The 12,691-nt window shown below is 41.3% G+C and overlaps 1 protein-coding gene across 4 annotated transcripts in view; it reads right to left on the reverse strand.

Moving 5' to 3' along the window:
- Positions 1 to 1,047: 1,047 nt before the first annotated feature.
- The window catches only part of slka (STE20-like kinase a), a 170,543-nt gene continuing 158,899 nt past the window's right edge, over positions 1,048 to 12,691 (reverse strand). For all 4 annotated transcript variants that reach the window (XM_060842164.1, XM_060842162.1, XM_060842161.1 and 1 more), the window contains 2 exons: positions 7,104 to 7,217; positions 1,048 to 1,940 (listed from right to left, as the gene is read on the reverse strand). In XM_060842164.1, the coding sequence (XP_060698147.1) occupies positions 1,794 to 1,940; positions 7,104 to 7,217 (261 nt within the window). In that variant the 3' untranslated portion in view covers positions 1,048 to 1,793. The remainder of the gene's footprint in view (positions 1,941 to 7,103; positions 7,218 to 12,691) is intronic.

The following is a 12,691-nucleotide window of genomic DNA, read 5'->3' on the forward strand; positions in this document are numbered from 1 at the left end:
TAACGTAGTGACAGTAGTTTAGAGAAATGTAGTGATAGTTATTTAGAGAAATGTAACAATGTTAATGATGGTTATCCAGACAATCAATCACAGTGAGTTAATTAGGGAAATGCAATGACAGTGATTTATGGAAACACAACAATGTTTCTTTTATTCATTTATAGAATGAGGGAGTTGCTGGCTAGGCCAGTATTTATTGCCCATTCCTAATTGCCCAGAGGGCAGTTCAGAGTCAACCACATTGCTGTGGGTCTAGAGTCACATGTTGGCCAGATCAGGTATGGATGGCAAATTTCCTTCCCTCCAGGACATTAGGGAACCAGATGGGTTTTTCCTGACAATAATGGTTTCATTGTCATCATTAGACTCTTAATTTATTATACTTTTTTTCTATTAAATTCATTTTCTCCCATCCCCTATGGTGGGATTTGAATTTGGGTCTCCACAACATAAGCTGGGTTACTAGATTACTAGTCTAGTGATAATACAAGTAGGCCATTATCTCTCCTGGGATTTAGGGAATGCAACTTTTTTTGGAAAACAACAATATTTAGGGAAATGTAGTGACGATTATTTAGGGAAATGTAGTGATGGTTCCTGAATGCATGATTCGCTGAATCAACGTGCTTCTAACCAACCAAGTTGATACCAGAATATTTTATCACAATTCCAGCATTTTATGCTGAATAGGGTCTAAACATTAGTTAGTTTCCACAAATCATGCATAATTTTATTCATCCAAGAATGTAGGTTTGCTCGCTGAGCTGGAAGGTTCATTTTCATTCTCAAAACTCACTAACATTTATTCATCCAAATCAAGCACCCTTATAGTTCAGGCTCTAGGGCAGTATACAGTCAGTCCCGATACACAGATTGAATTCAGCTGAGTGTTGTGGTATTGTAGTTTTAATGTTCCTAATCTCTGATTTTGCTCAATGAGGGCACTAAGTGCAAAGTGACGTTTTTGCTCAGTATCAGTCAAAGGTTACAGCATGGTCATATTTCGGATTTAAGGTTTTGTGTCATTGGGATGCATGCCCCTTTTCACAAAAAGGCTGAAATTCAACAGCAAATGATTCATACACACACACAAAAAATCTGCATTGACATCTGTGGAGACAGAAACAAGAACTAATGTTTCAAGTCAGTGACTTCCATTAGCTCTGATATAATGCAAGACCTGAAACTCATTTTTCTCTCTTCACAGATGCTGTCAAATTTGCAGACTTGAAAATGCTTATTTCTGGTTGAATTGATGAGCTATTAAATAGTGCTGAATAATGCAGAAATCTGCAATATCTATTAAAACCTGCTAATTGCAATGGAAACTCTTAGACATGGCAATACTCCATGATTCATTAGACAACTGTTATCATTTCACCAGAACTCACTCTGCATCTCTCGCATATCTCTCTGGACACAAAGATCTTCTGTGACCTAATACAGGAACCTAGAGTCTATTTTCCTGCTCTGTGGCCAACAGACAATAGGATCAAAAGGTTCGGCAAAAGAAGAGAATTAAAAATTATTAAAGTTGTGCTATGAATGATATAGACACACCACTCCCATCATGTCTTCCACCTTGGACCGCTAGGAAATGCAGTCTTGCATCTTATCCAGGATCTCCAGGTGCAAACAATCCAATAAGGTTCAAAACATGTAAGTTCAAACAGCTGCATTCTGACTGTCTTCAAACTCAAAGATAGTAAAGGGTCCTGCTGCAGGTGACTGGATCAGCACTATCAAACATTTGTTTGCTGAATGAGTAAGAGAAACTCCCGGGAGCCCCACAGTTAGGATCCTGTAGAATGCAGGCTTGGGACGGGGTAGAACTTGGAAATACGGCTCTGTGCAGATGGATTGAGGCATTCAGATTCACCACTCATCTTGAAAAAGACCTCCTGCTCCTGCAACTTGCGAGCAAATTCTTCCTCTAAAGCCTGAAATGGATTTGGGACAAACAGTTAGTGAAGGAGAAATAAGCACAGTTCACCAGCAAATACAGTCAAGGTACAAAGGAGGTAAACTTGAATACATTATGGCTGTAAAGGAAATTATTCACTTTGAACTGACCATACATTCGGAAGGACCTCAGTTCAGTTACTGGCCACATTCAGTACGTTTTTGGCTTTTGGCTATTTATGACTACTAAGGCAATAATAAGCACTTGTATTCAGACTTGCATCATCGTACTAATAATACAGTGGTACAAGAGACTGCACAGGAGCATTATAAAGCAAAGTATGACAAGTGATATTATGTCAGATGACCAAAGGTTTTGACAAAAGGTAGGTTTTGGGAATATCATAAGAGGAAAGCAAGGTGGTGATGTAAAGAGGTGTAGGGAGGGGATTCAAGAACTTTGGGCACAGGCAGCTTAATTGATGGGCACCAATAATGCAGCAATTATACAGAAACAGAAAATATGAGCACGAGTAGGTTCTTTGAACCTGCTCCTTCATGCAAAATGATCATGGCTGGTCATCCAAAGTAACCTGTTCCCACTTTCTCCCCATACTCTTTGATCCTTTAGCCCCAAGAACTATATTGAATCTTTTCAGTAAAGACTTCAATGTTTTGGTATCAAACACTTTCTGTGGTAGAGAATACTACAGGCTCACCACTCTGTGCATGAAGACACTTCCTAATCTCTACATGGGGCTCTGGACTCAGTCATTTGGAACATCCTTGCCATGTTTATCATCTGTAGTCCTTTTTTTAAAATAATATGTTCAGCTGTGGGATATGGGTATAGTTGACTGCCCAATATTTATTGCCTGTCCCTAGTTGCTCTTGAGAAGATGGTAAAGAGCTGCCTTCATGAACCACTGCAGTCCAACTGTTCAGATCTTGATTCAAAAAGAGCAATATTACACTGATTGCTGGACACCTGCAGCTCCACAGAACTTAAACTGGAGGAGGAAGTGGTCTTCATGACTGATAACCAACAAATCAATCCACGCACAACTGGAAGCAGCAGCCTTTACAAGACATTATTTTGCTTAGGAAACCTGTATCATGAAATAATTATTGAATGACTATCCCATCTGCATATTGGTAGAAAAGACAATTGAATGCAGCAATGGGGTTGATAAAGAGAAATTAGCAGATGTGGATTTCCGAAACAAATTTGGAAGTTTTCACATTAAAATAAGCTAAGAATTCATGGAATTGGGTGTGATATCTAGCAGGGATGGAGGACTGGATAACTTGAATCTTGTTATTCTGCAAGTTGAGTATGCAAGTTTTGAATTGCCAAATTGTAACTTGCGAAGTCTGTTAGTATTTTATAGCTGAGGGATCCCCTCATTCTTCTAATTCAGTGAATATAATCCAAACTGATCCAGTGATTCTTCATATGTCAGTCCTGCCATGGCATCAGTCTAGCAAATGTTTGCTGCACTCCCTCTAGAGTTACAGCATCCTTTCTCAAATCAGATGACAAAAATTGCATGAAATACTTCACAGCTGTACTGTCACCAACTGCAGCAAACTATTGTTCCTGTACCCAAATTCTCTGAATAAAAAGGCCAATAGACCATTTTCATTCCTCGCTGTCTGTTGCAACTCCATATTTACTTTCAGTAACTGGTGTACAAAGACACTCACGTCTCATCATACCTTCTCCTCTCTATCTGTTATAATTCAGATAATAATCTGCCTTCCTGCTTTTGATACCAAAGAGGATAACCTCATATTTATCTACATTATATTTCATTCAAAGTTTGTGAGAAGATTTGTAGCTCGGGTGCTTGTTGTTGTGGTTCTGTTCGCCGAGCTGGGAATTTGTGTTGCAGATGCTTCGTCCCTTGTGTAGGTGACATCCTCTGTGCTTGGGAGCCTCCTGTGAAGCGCATATGTTTCCTCCGGCATTTATAGTGGTTTGAATCTGCTGCTTCCGGTTGTCAGTTCCAGCTGTCCGTTGCAGTGGTCGGTATATTGGGTGCAGGTCGATGTGCTTATTGATTGAATCTGTGGATGAATGCCCTGGCTCTAGGAATTCCCTGGCTGTTCTGTGTTTGGCTTGCCCTATAATAGTAGTGTTGTCCCAGTCGAACTCATGTTGCTTGTCACCTGCGTGTGTGGCTACTAAGGATAGCTGGTCGTGTCGTTCCGTGGCTAGTTGGTGTTCATGAATGCGGATCGTTAGCTGTCTTCCTGTTTGTCCTACGTAGTGTTTTGTGCAGTCCTTGCATGGGATTTTGTACACTACATTTGGTTTTGCTCATGCTGGGTATCGGGTCCTTCGTTCTGGTGAGTTGTGGTCTGAGAGTGGCTGTTGGTTTGTGTGCTGTTATGAGTCCTAGTGGTCGTAGTAGTCTGGCTGTCGGTTCGGAAATGCTCTTGATGTATGGTAGCGTGGCTAGTCCTTTGGATTGTAGCATGTCCTCATTCCGTTGTCTTTCCCTTAGGCATCTGTTGATGAAATTGCGCGGGTATCCGTTTTTGGTGAATACATTGTAGAGGTGTTCTTCTTCCTCTTTTTACAGTTCTGGTGTACTGCAGTGTGTTGTGGCCCATTTGTATAGTGTCTTGATGCAACTTCTTTTGTGTATGTTATAGGGCAAGCCAAACAGAGAACAGCCAAGGAATTCCTAGAGGTATGGCACTCATCCACAGAGTCAATCAAGCACATCGGCCTGGACCCAATATACCGACCACTGCAATGGACAGCTGGAACTGACAACTGGAAGCAGCAGATTCAAACCACTATAAATGCCAGAGGAAACATCACAAAAGCGCTTCACAGGAGGCTTCCAAGCACTGAGGATGTCACCTAGACAGGGGATGAAACGTCTGCAACACAAATTCCCAGCTCGGTGAACAGAACCACAACATTATATTTCATTTTTTAAAAATTCAGTTCTGAGATGTGGTCATCACTGACGAGCCAACATTTACTACTGGTCTCGAGTTATCCTTGAAGGTGGTGGTGAGCTGTTTTCTTAAACCACTGTAGAGCACATGCTTTAGGTTGGGCCACAATGTGCTTAGGGAGGTAATTCTAGGAATTTTGATTCAGTGCCAGGAGTGAAGGAAAAGTGATATATTTCCAAGTCAGGAATGGTGTGTGGCTTGGGAGGGGAACTGTCACGTGATGGCGTTCACATGTATCTGCTGCCCTTATTCATGAGTCATGGGTTTGGAAAGTGCTGTCTAAGGAATTTCTAAGGTGCATCTTGTTGATAGTACACATTACTGCTACTGAACATAGGCACCACATCCACAAGTGTCCAGTACCAATCAAGCATTTTGCGTTGTCCTAAATAGCATCAAGCTTCTGAGCGTTATTGGAGCTGCACCCATCCAGGCAAGTGGGTGCTATTCCATCACACTTCTGGAACATAACTTGGAGGTGGTGGACAGATTTTGGTGAGTTACTCCACATAAGAGGATTCCTACTGCAGATTTTCAAAGATTTGTTAGCATAAGAAAAACAGTGAATAAAGAAATAATTGAGACAAAAGGGGAATTTTTCATTTTCAGTTTAGACATTTGGCTGGTATAATGGATATCTTTTGTACAGTGTGCATTACTGTAATGACCAAGTCATGTGCCTGCCTGAACATGAACAATCTTTTCCTCAAATGATTTAGCCTCACATTCACAATCATCCATCTTGTTCACTGACTTATTCCTTTAAACTGGACAGCCACAATCTGGGAGTCTAGCCTATCCTGGATAACAGGTGCTGTTATAACAGGGTATGTAAAAAGTGGAAACTTGGTGGCATACTACTGCTATTTCCACCAAAGAGCAAAAGTTGTTGAGTTCACCAGATTGTTGGTACAGGAATTTGAAAACAAGGACACAAGGGCTGTCATGAACAGGATTTTCACTGAGGTTCACATTTGGGACAGAAGCAAAAGGAAAAAAAAGTTCTTTATCTTATCAATAGTTTAACTGATTTTTAAAAATTATTTACTCGTGGGGCATGGACATCACCATCTGGCCAGCATTTCATTATCCGTCTCTTGTTGCCCTTGAGAAGATGGTGAGCTGCTTTCTTGAACCTCTGCAGTCCACATGCTGGGTTGACCCACAGTGCTGTTAGGGAGGGAATTCCAAGATTCTTACCCAGTGACAGTGAAAGAACAGAAATATATATCCAAGTCAGGATGGTAAGCAGTTTGGAGGGAGACTTGCAGGTGGTGATGTTCCAATCTGTGTGTTGCCCTTGTAATTCTGGATGTAATTAGTTGTGGATTTGGAAGGTGTTGTCTAAGGATCTTTAGTGAATTTCTACAGCAATGCATAATGTACAAAGATATCCAGGATACCAACCAAATGTCTACATTGAAAATGAAAAATTCCCCTTTTGTCTCATTTCTTTAATCAGTTTTTCTTACGCTAACAAATTTTTGGAAATCTGCAGTAAGAATCCTCTTATATGTTTACTATCTATGCCACTTAACTATGTGAGCTGCCTGTAATGTTTGCAAGACAAAGCTTTTCACTGTGCCTCAATACATGTGACAAGTTCAATTCATCTCGTAGATGATATACACCGCTGTTACTGAGCATCACTGGTGGAGGGAGTAGATGTCGTTCCAATCAAGTGTGTTGTCTTGTCCTGGATGATGTGAAACTTCTTGAGTGTTGTTGGAGTTCGACCCAACAAGTATTCCATCACACTCCTGACCAGTGCCTTGTAGATGGTGGACAGGCTTTGAGGAGTTTAATGAGTTATTCGCTACAGATTCCCAACCTCTGACTGTTCTTGTAGCCGCTATGTTTATGTGGCAACTCCAGTTGAGTTTCTGGTCAATGGTAACCCTAAGGATGATGTTAGTAGGGTAATTCAGTGATGGTGACACCATTGAATGTTAAAGGACACGGATTAGATTGTGTCTTATTGGAGATGGTCATTACCTGCCATTTGTGTTGCAAGAATGTTACTTGCTACTCGTCAGTCCAAGACTGGATACTGTAGCGATTTTGTTACATTGAGCAAGGAATGCTTCAATAGTGGAGACACCTGGAGTGTTTAATGCTGAAACTAGTACTCGCAGCTACCAATATTCCTTCATTTAGTACACTAGAAATTTTACTCCAACCTAAACATTTGAATCCAAGTAAATATACTTCAGTGATTTCTGTACCTTCTTCCTGGGTCTAAGTTTGTCCCTCCACTCCTTCAGCTCCTGACCATGCTCTTCATCCACCTCCTTCAATTTGTGTGTCTCGTGTTCGATTAGCAAATGGCACTTTTCATTCTGCCAGGAGGAGATTAAACCAAGAAAGTCACCAAACTGCAATGTGATTTAGAAAAATGAACACAGATGCAAAAGGCAATGGCAATGACGACATGAAACCAGGTAAAAAAGTAATTCAGGGGTAGAAATTGGATCAGTAATGTGAGACTCAGTCCCAAGAGAAAGAAACAGTGGCCACTTTTGGAATAGTGTGTGCAATTCTGGCCTCCCTCCTATCATAAGGATATTGTGAAACTTGAAAGGGTTCAGAAAAGATTTTCAAGGATATTGCCAGACTTGGAGGATTTGAACTATAGGAAGAGTCTGAGTAGGTTGGGGCTATTTTCCCTGGAGTGTCGAAGATGGAGGGTAACCTTCTAGAGGTTTATAAAATCACAAGGAGCATGGATAGGATAAATAGACAAGGTATTTTCTCTGGGGAGGGTGAGTGCAGAACCAGAGGGTGTAGATTTAGCATGAGAGGGGAAAAAATGTAAAAGGGATCCAAGAGGCAACCTTTTCACGCAAAGGATAGTGCTTGTATGGAATAAGCTGCTACAGTAAAGTGATGGAGACAGATACAATTACAACATTTAAAACACATCTGGATGGGTATATGAATAATAACAGTTTAGAGAAATATGGGCCAAGTGTTGGCAAATGGGACTAGATTTGGTTAGGATATCTGTTCGGCGTGGATGAGTTGGACCGAATTTCCATTCTGTATATCTCTACGACACTATAAAACCTGAGGGTACAAAGATCATGGAGGGTACATTTAAAAGCAATCAGCTGAGATTTAAAAAAAAACAATCAAAGTTAATTATGAGTCTTAATTTTTAAATTTCACCTTTTTGTGTCTGGTAAGTTTAGTTTTACAGTCTAGAATAGTAATCTATTAACTCATCTCAGTCCAATTGAATATTCGTGAACGGTGTGGGTTATGCCCTGGCCAAGCACGTGCTATAAATGTTATCAGTCGGAGCAGCTTATGTCTAGCGTTCAAAAGTCTAAAAGCAGCTTGGAGACCCTTGGGACATCTCAGAGCTAGGAACCTTCAGGAGGTGAATATTTCACAGTTTAGAAATGACCATCAGGCAGGCCAGGGCAGGGAGTGCAGGGTTTCCTTTGTGAAAAAGTGAAGATTGTAGATACTGGAGATCAGAGTGGAGAGTGTGGCGCTGGAAAAGCATAACAGTTCAGGCAGCATCCGAGGAGCAGGAGAATCAATTTTTCAGGCATAAACCCTTCATCAAGAATGAGGCTTGTGGACTGAGGGGCTGGGAAGGTAACTGAGAATGCAATAGGTAAATGAAGATGGGGGAGAAGGTGATAGGTTGGAGAGGAGGGTGGTGTGGATAGATGGGAAAGACAATGGACAGGTCAAGAGGGCGGTGCGGGGTTGGAGGTTTGGGATAAGGTAGGGGTAGGGGAAATGATTTGATTAGATTACATAGGAGTATGGAATCAGGCCCTTCAGCCCAACAAGTCCACACCGACCCTCCGAAGAGCAACCCATCCAGACCCATTCCCCTACATTTACCCCTTCACCTAACATTACAGGCAGTTTAGCATAGCCAATTCACTTAACCTGCACATTTTTGGACTGTGGGAGGAAACCCACGCAGACACTGGGAGAATGTACAAACTCCACACAGACAGTTGCTTGAGGCGGAAATTGAACCTGGGTCTCTGGCGCTGAGGCAACAGTGCTAACCACTGTGCCACTGGTGAAATCCACATTAATCCAGTGTGGTTGCATGGTCCCAAGGCAGAAGATGAGGTGTTCTTTCTCCAGGCGTCGGGTGGTTAGGGTTTGGTGATGGAGGCAACCCCGGACCTATATGTCCTTGGTGGAGCGGGATGGGGATGTGAAGTGTTCAGCCATGAGGTGGTGGGGTTGGTTGGTGTGGGTGTGCCAGAGATGTTTTCAGAAATGATCTGCAAGTTGGTGTTCTGTCTCCCTGACATAGAGGAGACTACTTGTTGCAACAGATACAAGTAGATGACAGTGGTGAAAGTACAGGTAAGTTTCTGTCAGATGTGGAAGGTTCCTTTGTAGTCCCTTTTGTGTATTGAGCTCTCTACTGCCATTAGATCTGCATATGGTGAGTTTATGGTTCCTGAGAGCCAGTGTTTACTGACCACCCCCTCCGCTTATGCTCCTACTGATGATAGGCAGACCAGACATGGACAAGCAGACACACTAATCTTGTTGAGATGAGTAAATAGTATCCTTTTCATATATAGGAAGTGCCGGTGTTGGAATGGGTGGACAAAGTTAAAAATCTATGATCTGTTGTGATTTTTAATTTTGTCCATTTCATAAAAGCAGTACTGAAATGTTGTAATGTAAAAATTATATTTTAATGTTTAAGTTCTAAAAAATTATTTAGTTGGGGGGTGCTTTTGATAACTTTAATTCATTTGAAAAGATCTCATATCAAAACAGTTTGAGAACCAATGTCCTGAAGTATCATTAACCCACTGTACATGCAGCACATTTGCACCATGTGTAGATCTACACAGTAGGTGGCAGTGAAGGGAGAAGACTAATAAGTCAGATTAAGGGACATAGGGAGAAGGTGGGTAGTTGGGGAAAGAAGTGACTGAGGGATATAGAGAGGAGGAATAGATTGATATGAGGAGATGATAAGTTAGTGAGATTGAGGGATGGGAGAAGGTGAGATTGATGGACAGCTCATAAATCCCAGGATCCTCCATGCACCACCAGAAAGCTCAGGCCTTCAGAAATTAATTGGTACTTGGTCACACACAATTATATGCCAGTTCGAGGTTATTTATGAATTCTGTAATGAGGGAAGGCTAAAAAGCCAGGTCACACTGCTACCTCACAGCATCAGGGTCCCAGGTTCAATTCCAGCCTTGGGCAAATGTCTGTGCGGAGTTTCCTCTGGGTACTCCAGATTCCTCCCATACTCCAAAGATGTGTAGGTCAGGTGAATTGGCTATCCTTACTGCCCATTGTCAGAGGTAAGTGGGTCTTGGTGGATTACTCTTCGGAGAGTCGGTGTGGATTTGTTGGGCTGAAGGGCCTGTTTCCACACTGTAAGGAATCTAGTCTAAAACATCAATTCTAATCAGGAATGTGAGTCAAAGGCTGTAGGAATGGGTTCATGTTTCTATAGATCTCACTCTTCTTAGCAGTGACGAGGAGAATCAAGAACGAGATCTGAGAAGCAAACCACTATTCCAGAAGTAACTAACACATTGTGCAAATTTCTCTTTGGTTCTTTAAAATTTGCTTTCTTGATAAGTTTAGAGTATGTCCGCTACGGTGAAAGTTCTCGTTAGCAATGCCATACTTGCAGTGAAAATGAACATGTCCATGCTTACCATGCAAAACAATCATGATCATTTAACAAAGTACACAACAAAATTATTGAGAGCTGGCACATCAAGCATTACACCTTTGAATTTGTGGTGTGCATTTGGCTTTGTCATAAGAAACTGTTCTTGTTTGAAATGTACAAATCATGTTTTCACACATGGACAGTGGACCAAAGTACATACATTTCAAGAGGAAAAAATTTTTATTTTGTATATCATTTTGACTAGAATCTAAACATTCTGACAAGACTGTTTTTGACTAATTTTAAAACTGACTGTATTGTAATAGCATTCAAGCTCTTTTATGTCAATAGTGACCTTGATTTACACAAGATGGAATTATTCGCATCAGATGGAGCTTCTGTTACAACTGGGAAAGGAAAATGAAGTAACCGGAGTCTTGCGATGTGAAACCAAACATTTGTTTGGACTGCACTGCATTGCAGGAGGACTGGGATCAGATGATGCTTGGATACAATTATTTAAGACATTGAAATGCTTCGAAGAATAACATCTACATTGTTCACTGGATCAACTGTGATGGATAATTTTAGAATTTTACCAAGGCACAGCGTGTGATACAGTGGCATTTCCACCTCTGAATGAAGTGAAGTGGCTGTCAAGACACTTTCTGAGAGTGCACTATGACAAAACTAAAATGTCTCAATGAAGTACTGCACAAGTACTGTACAGCAAGTGAATAATTAACAAATATTATCTGAAACTGCTCACCAAGCCAAAATATCACATTGCACTGACAGCTCTCAACTCTGTGCAATATGAACTGGCATTACTGTGCAAACACTTGCAGAGCACCTGTCTGCCAACCTATCTACTCCAGCCTATCACCTTCACCTTGACCTCCTTCCACCTATCACATCTCCATCGCCCCTCCCCCCCAAGTCTCTCCTCCCTACCTTTTATCTTAGCCTGCTTGGCACACTCTCCTCATTCCTGAAGAAGGGCTTATGCCCGAAACGTCGAATCTCCTGCTCCTTGGATGCTGCCTGACCTGCTGCGCTTTTCCAGCAACACATTTTCAACAAATGAAGCTACACAATTTGCGATATCCAAGATCAATAAACTTATGACTCAATATCTAGGTGAAGATGTTCATTGGAGTTATGAAGTTAAGGTGGTACTGGTTGCTTTTAACAGTGATTGGACATGACCACAATCCTTCAATTTATTTAACTGCTATGTGACTACCTGGAAAGCAGATTTCCAGATGAGGAATTTGATTATGCATTTTTAAAAGACAGTGTTCTGCCACCAATACGGAAATATTCCACATATCAAACTCTGAGGAGAGAGTGGCCACAAAGATATCTGAACATTACACCTATTTAAAAAAAAAAGTGATTGTGGAAAATGTCAAGGTGGGTTCTGTTCAAATATTTAGTGAGTTGGTTGACTATACCCTCAAAGTTGACCAGTTCATAAAATCTTTTTTTCTGGACATCTCAGGCATCAAGTACTGACTATGAGCATGGTTTTACCCTCATGAATTTGATTAAGTGCAAATCCAGGAATAGAAATAGGTTACTTGTATGAATTAATTTGCATCAAATTGAACATTTCATCTGGACACGGTATCATAGAGATGTACAGCATGGAAACAGACCCTTCAGACTAACCCATCCATGCCGACCAGATATCTCAATCCAATCTAATCCCACCTGCCAGCACCTGGTCCATATCCCTCCAAACCCTTCCTGTTCATATATCCATCCAAATGCCTCTTAAATGTTGCAATTGTACCAGCCTCCATCACATACTCTGGCAGCTCATTCCATACACGTACCACCCTCTGCGTGAAAAAGTTGCTCCTTAGGTCTTTTTTATATCTTTCCCCTCTCACCCCAAACTTATGCCCTCTAGTTCTAGACTCCCTGACCCTAGGGAAAAAGACTTTGTCTATTTACCTTATCCATGCCCCTCAATTTTGTAAACCTCTATAAGGTCACCCCTCAATCTCCAACGCTCCAGGGAAAACAGCCCCAGCCTGTTCACCTCTCCCCCTAGCTCTAATCCTCCAAACCTGGCAACATCCTTGTAAATCTTTTCTGAACCCTTTCAAGTTTCACAACATCTTTCCGATTGGAAGGAGACCAGAATTACAAGCAATATTCCAACAGTGGCCT

The sequence above is a fragment of the Hemiscyllium ocellatum genome, chromosome 22 (genome assembly GCF_020745735.1).
Source record: "Hemiscyllium ocellatum isolate sHemOce1 chromosome 22, sHemOce1.pat.X.cur, whole genome shotgun sequence".
Classification (NCBI taxonomy): Eukaryota; Metazoa; Chordata; class Chondrichthyes; order Orectolobiformes; family Hemiscylliidae; genus Hemiscyllium; species Hemiscyllium ocellatum.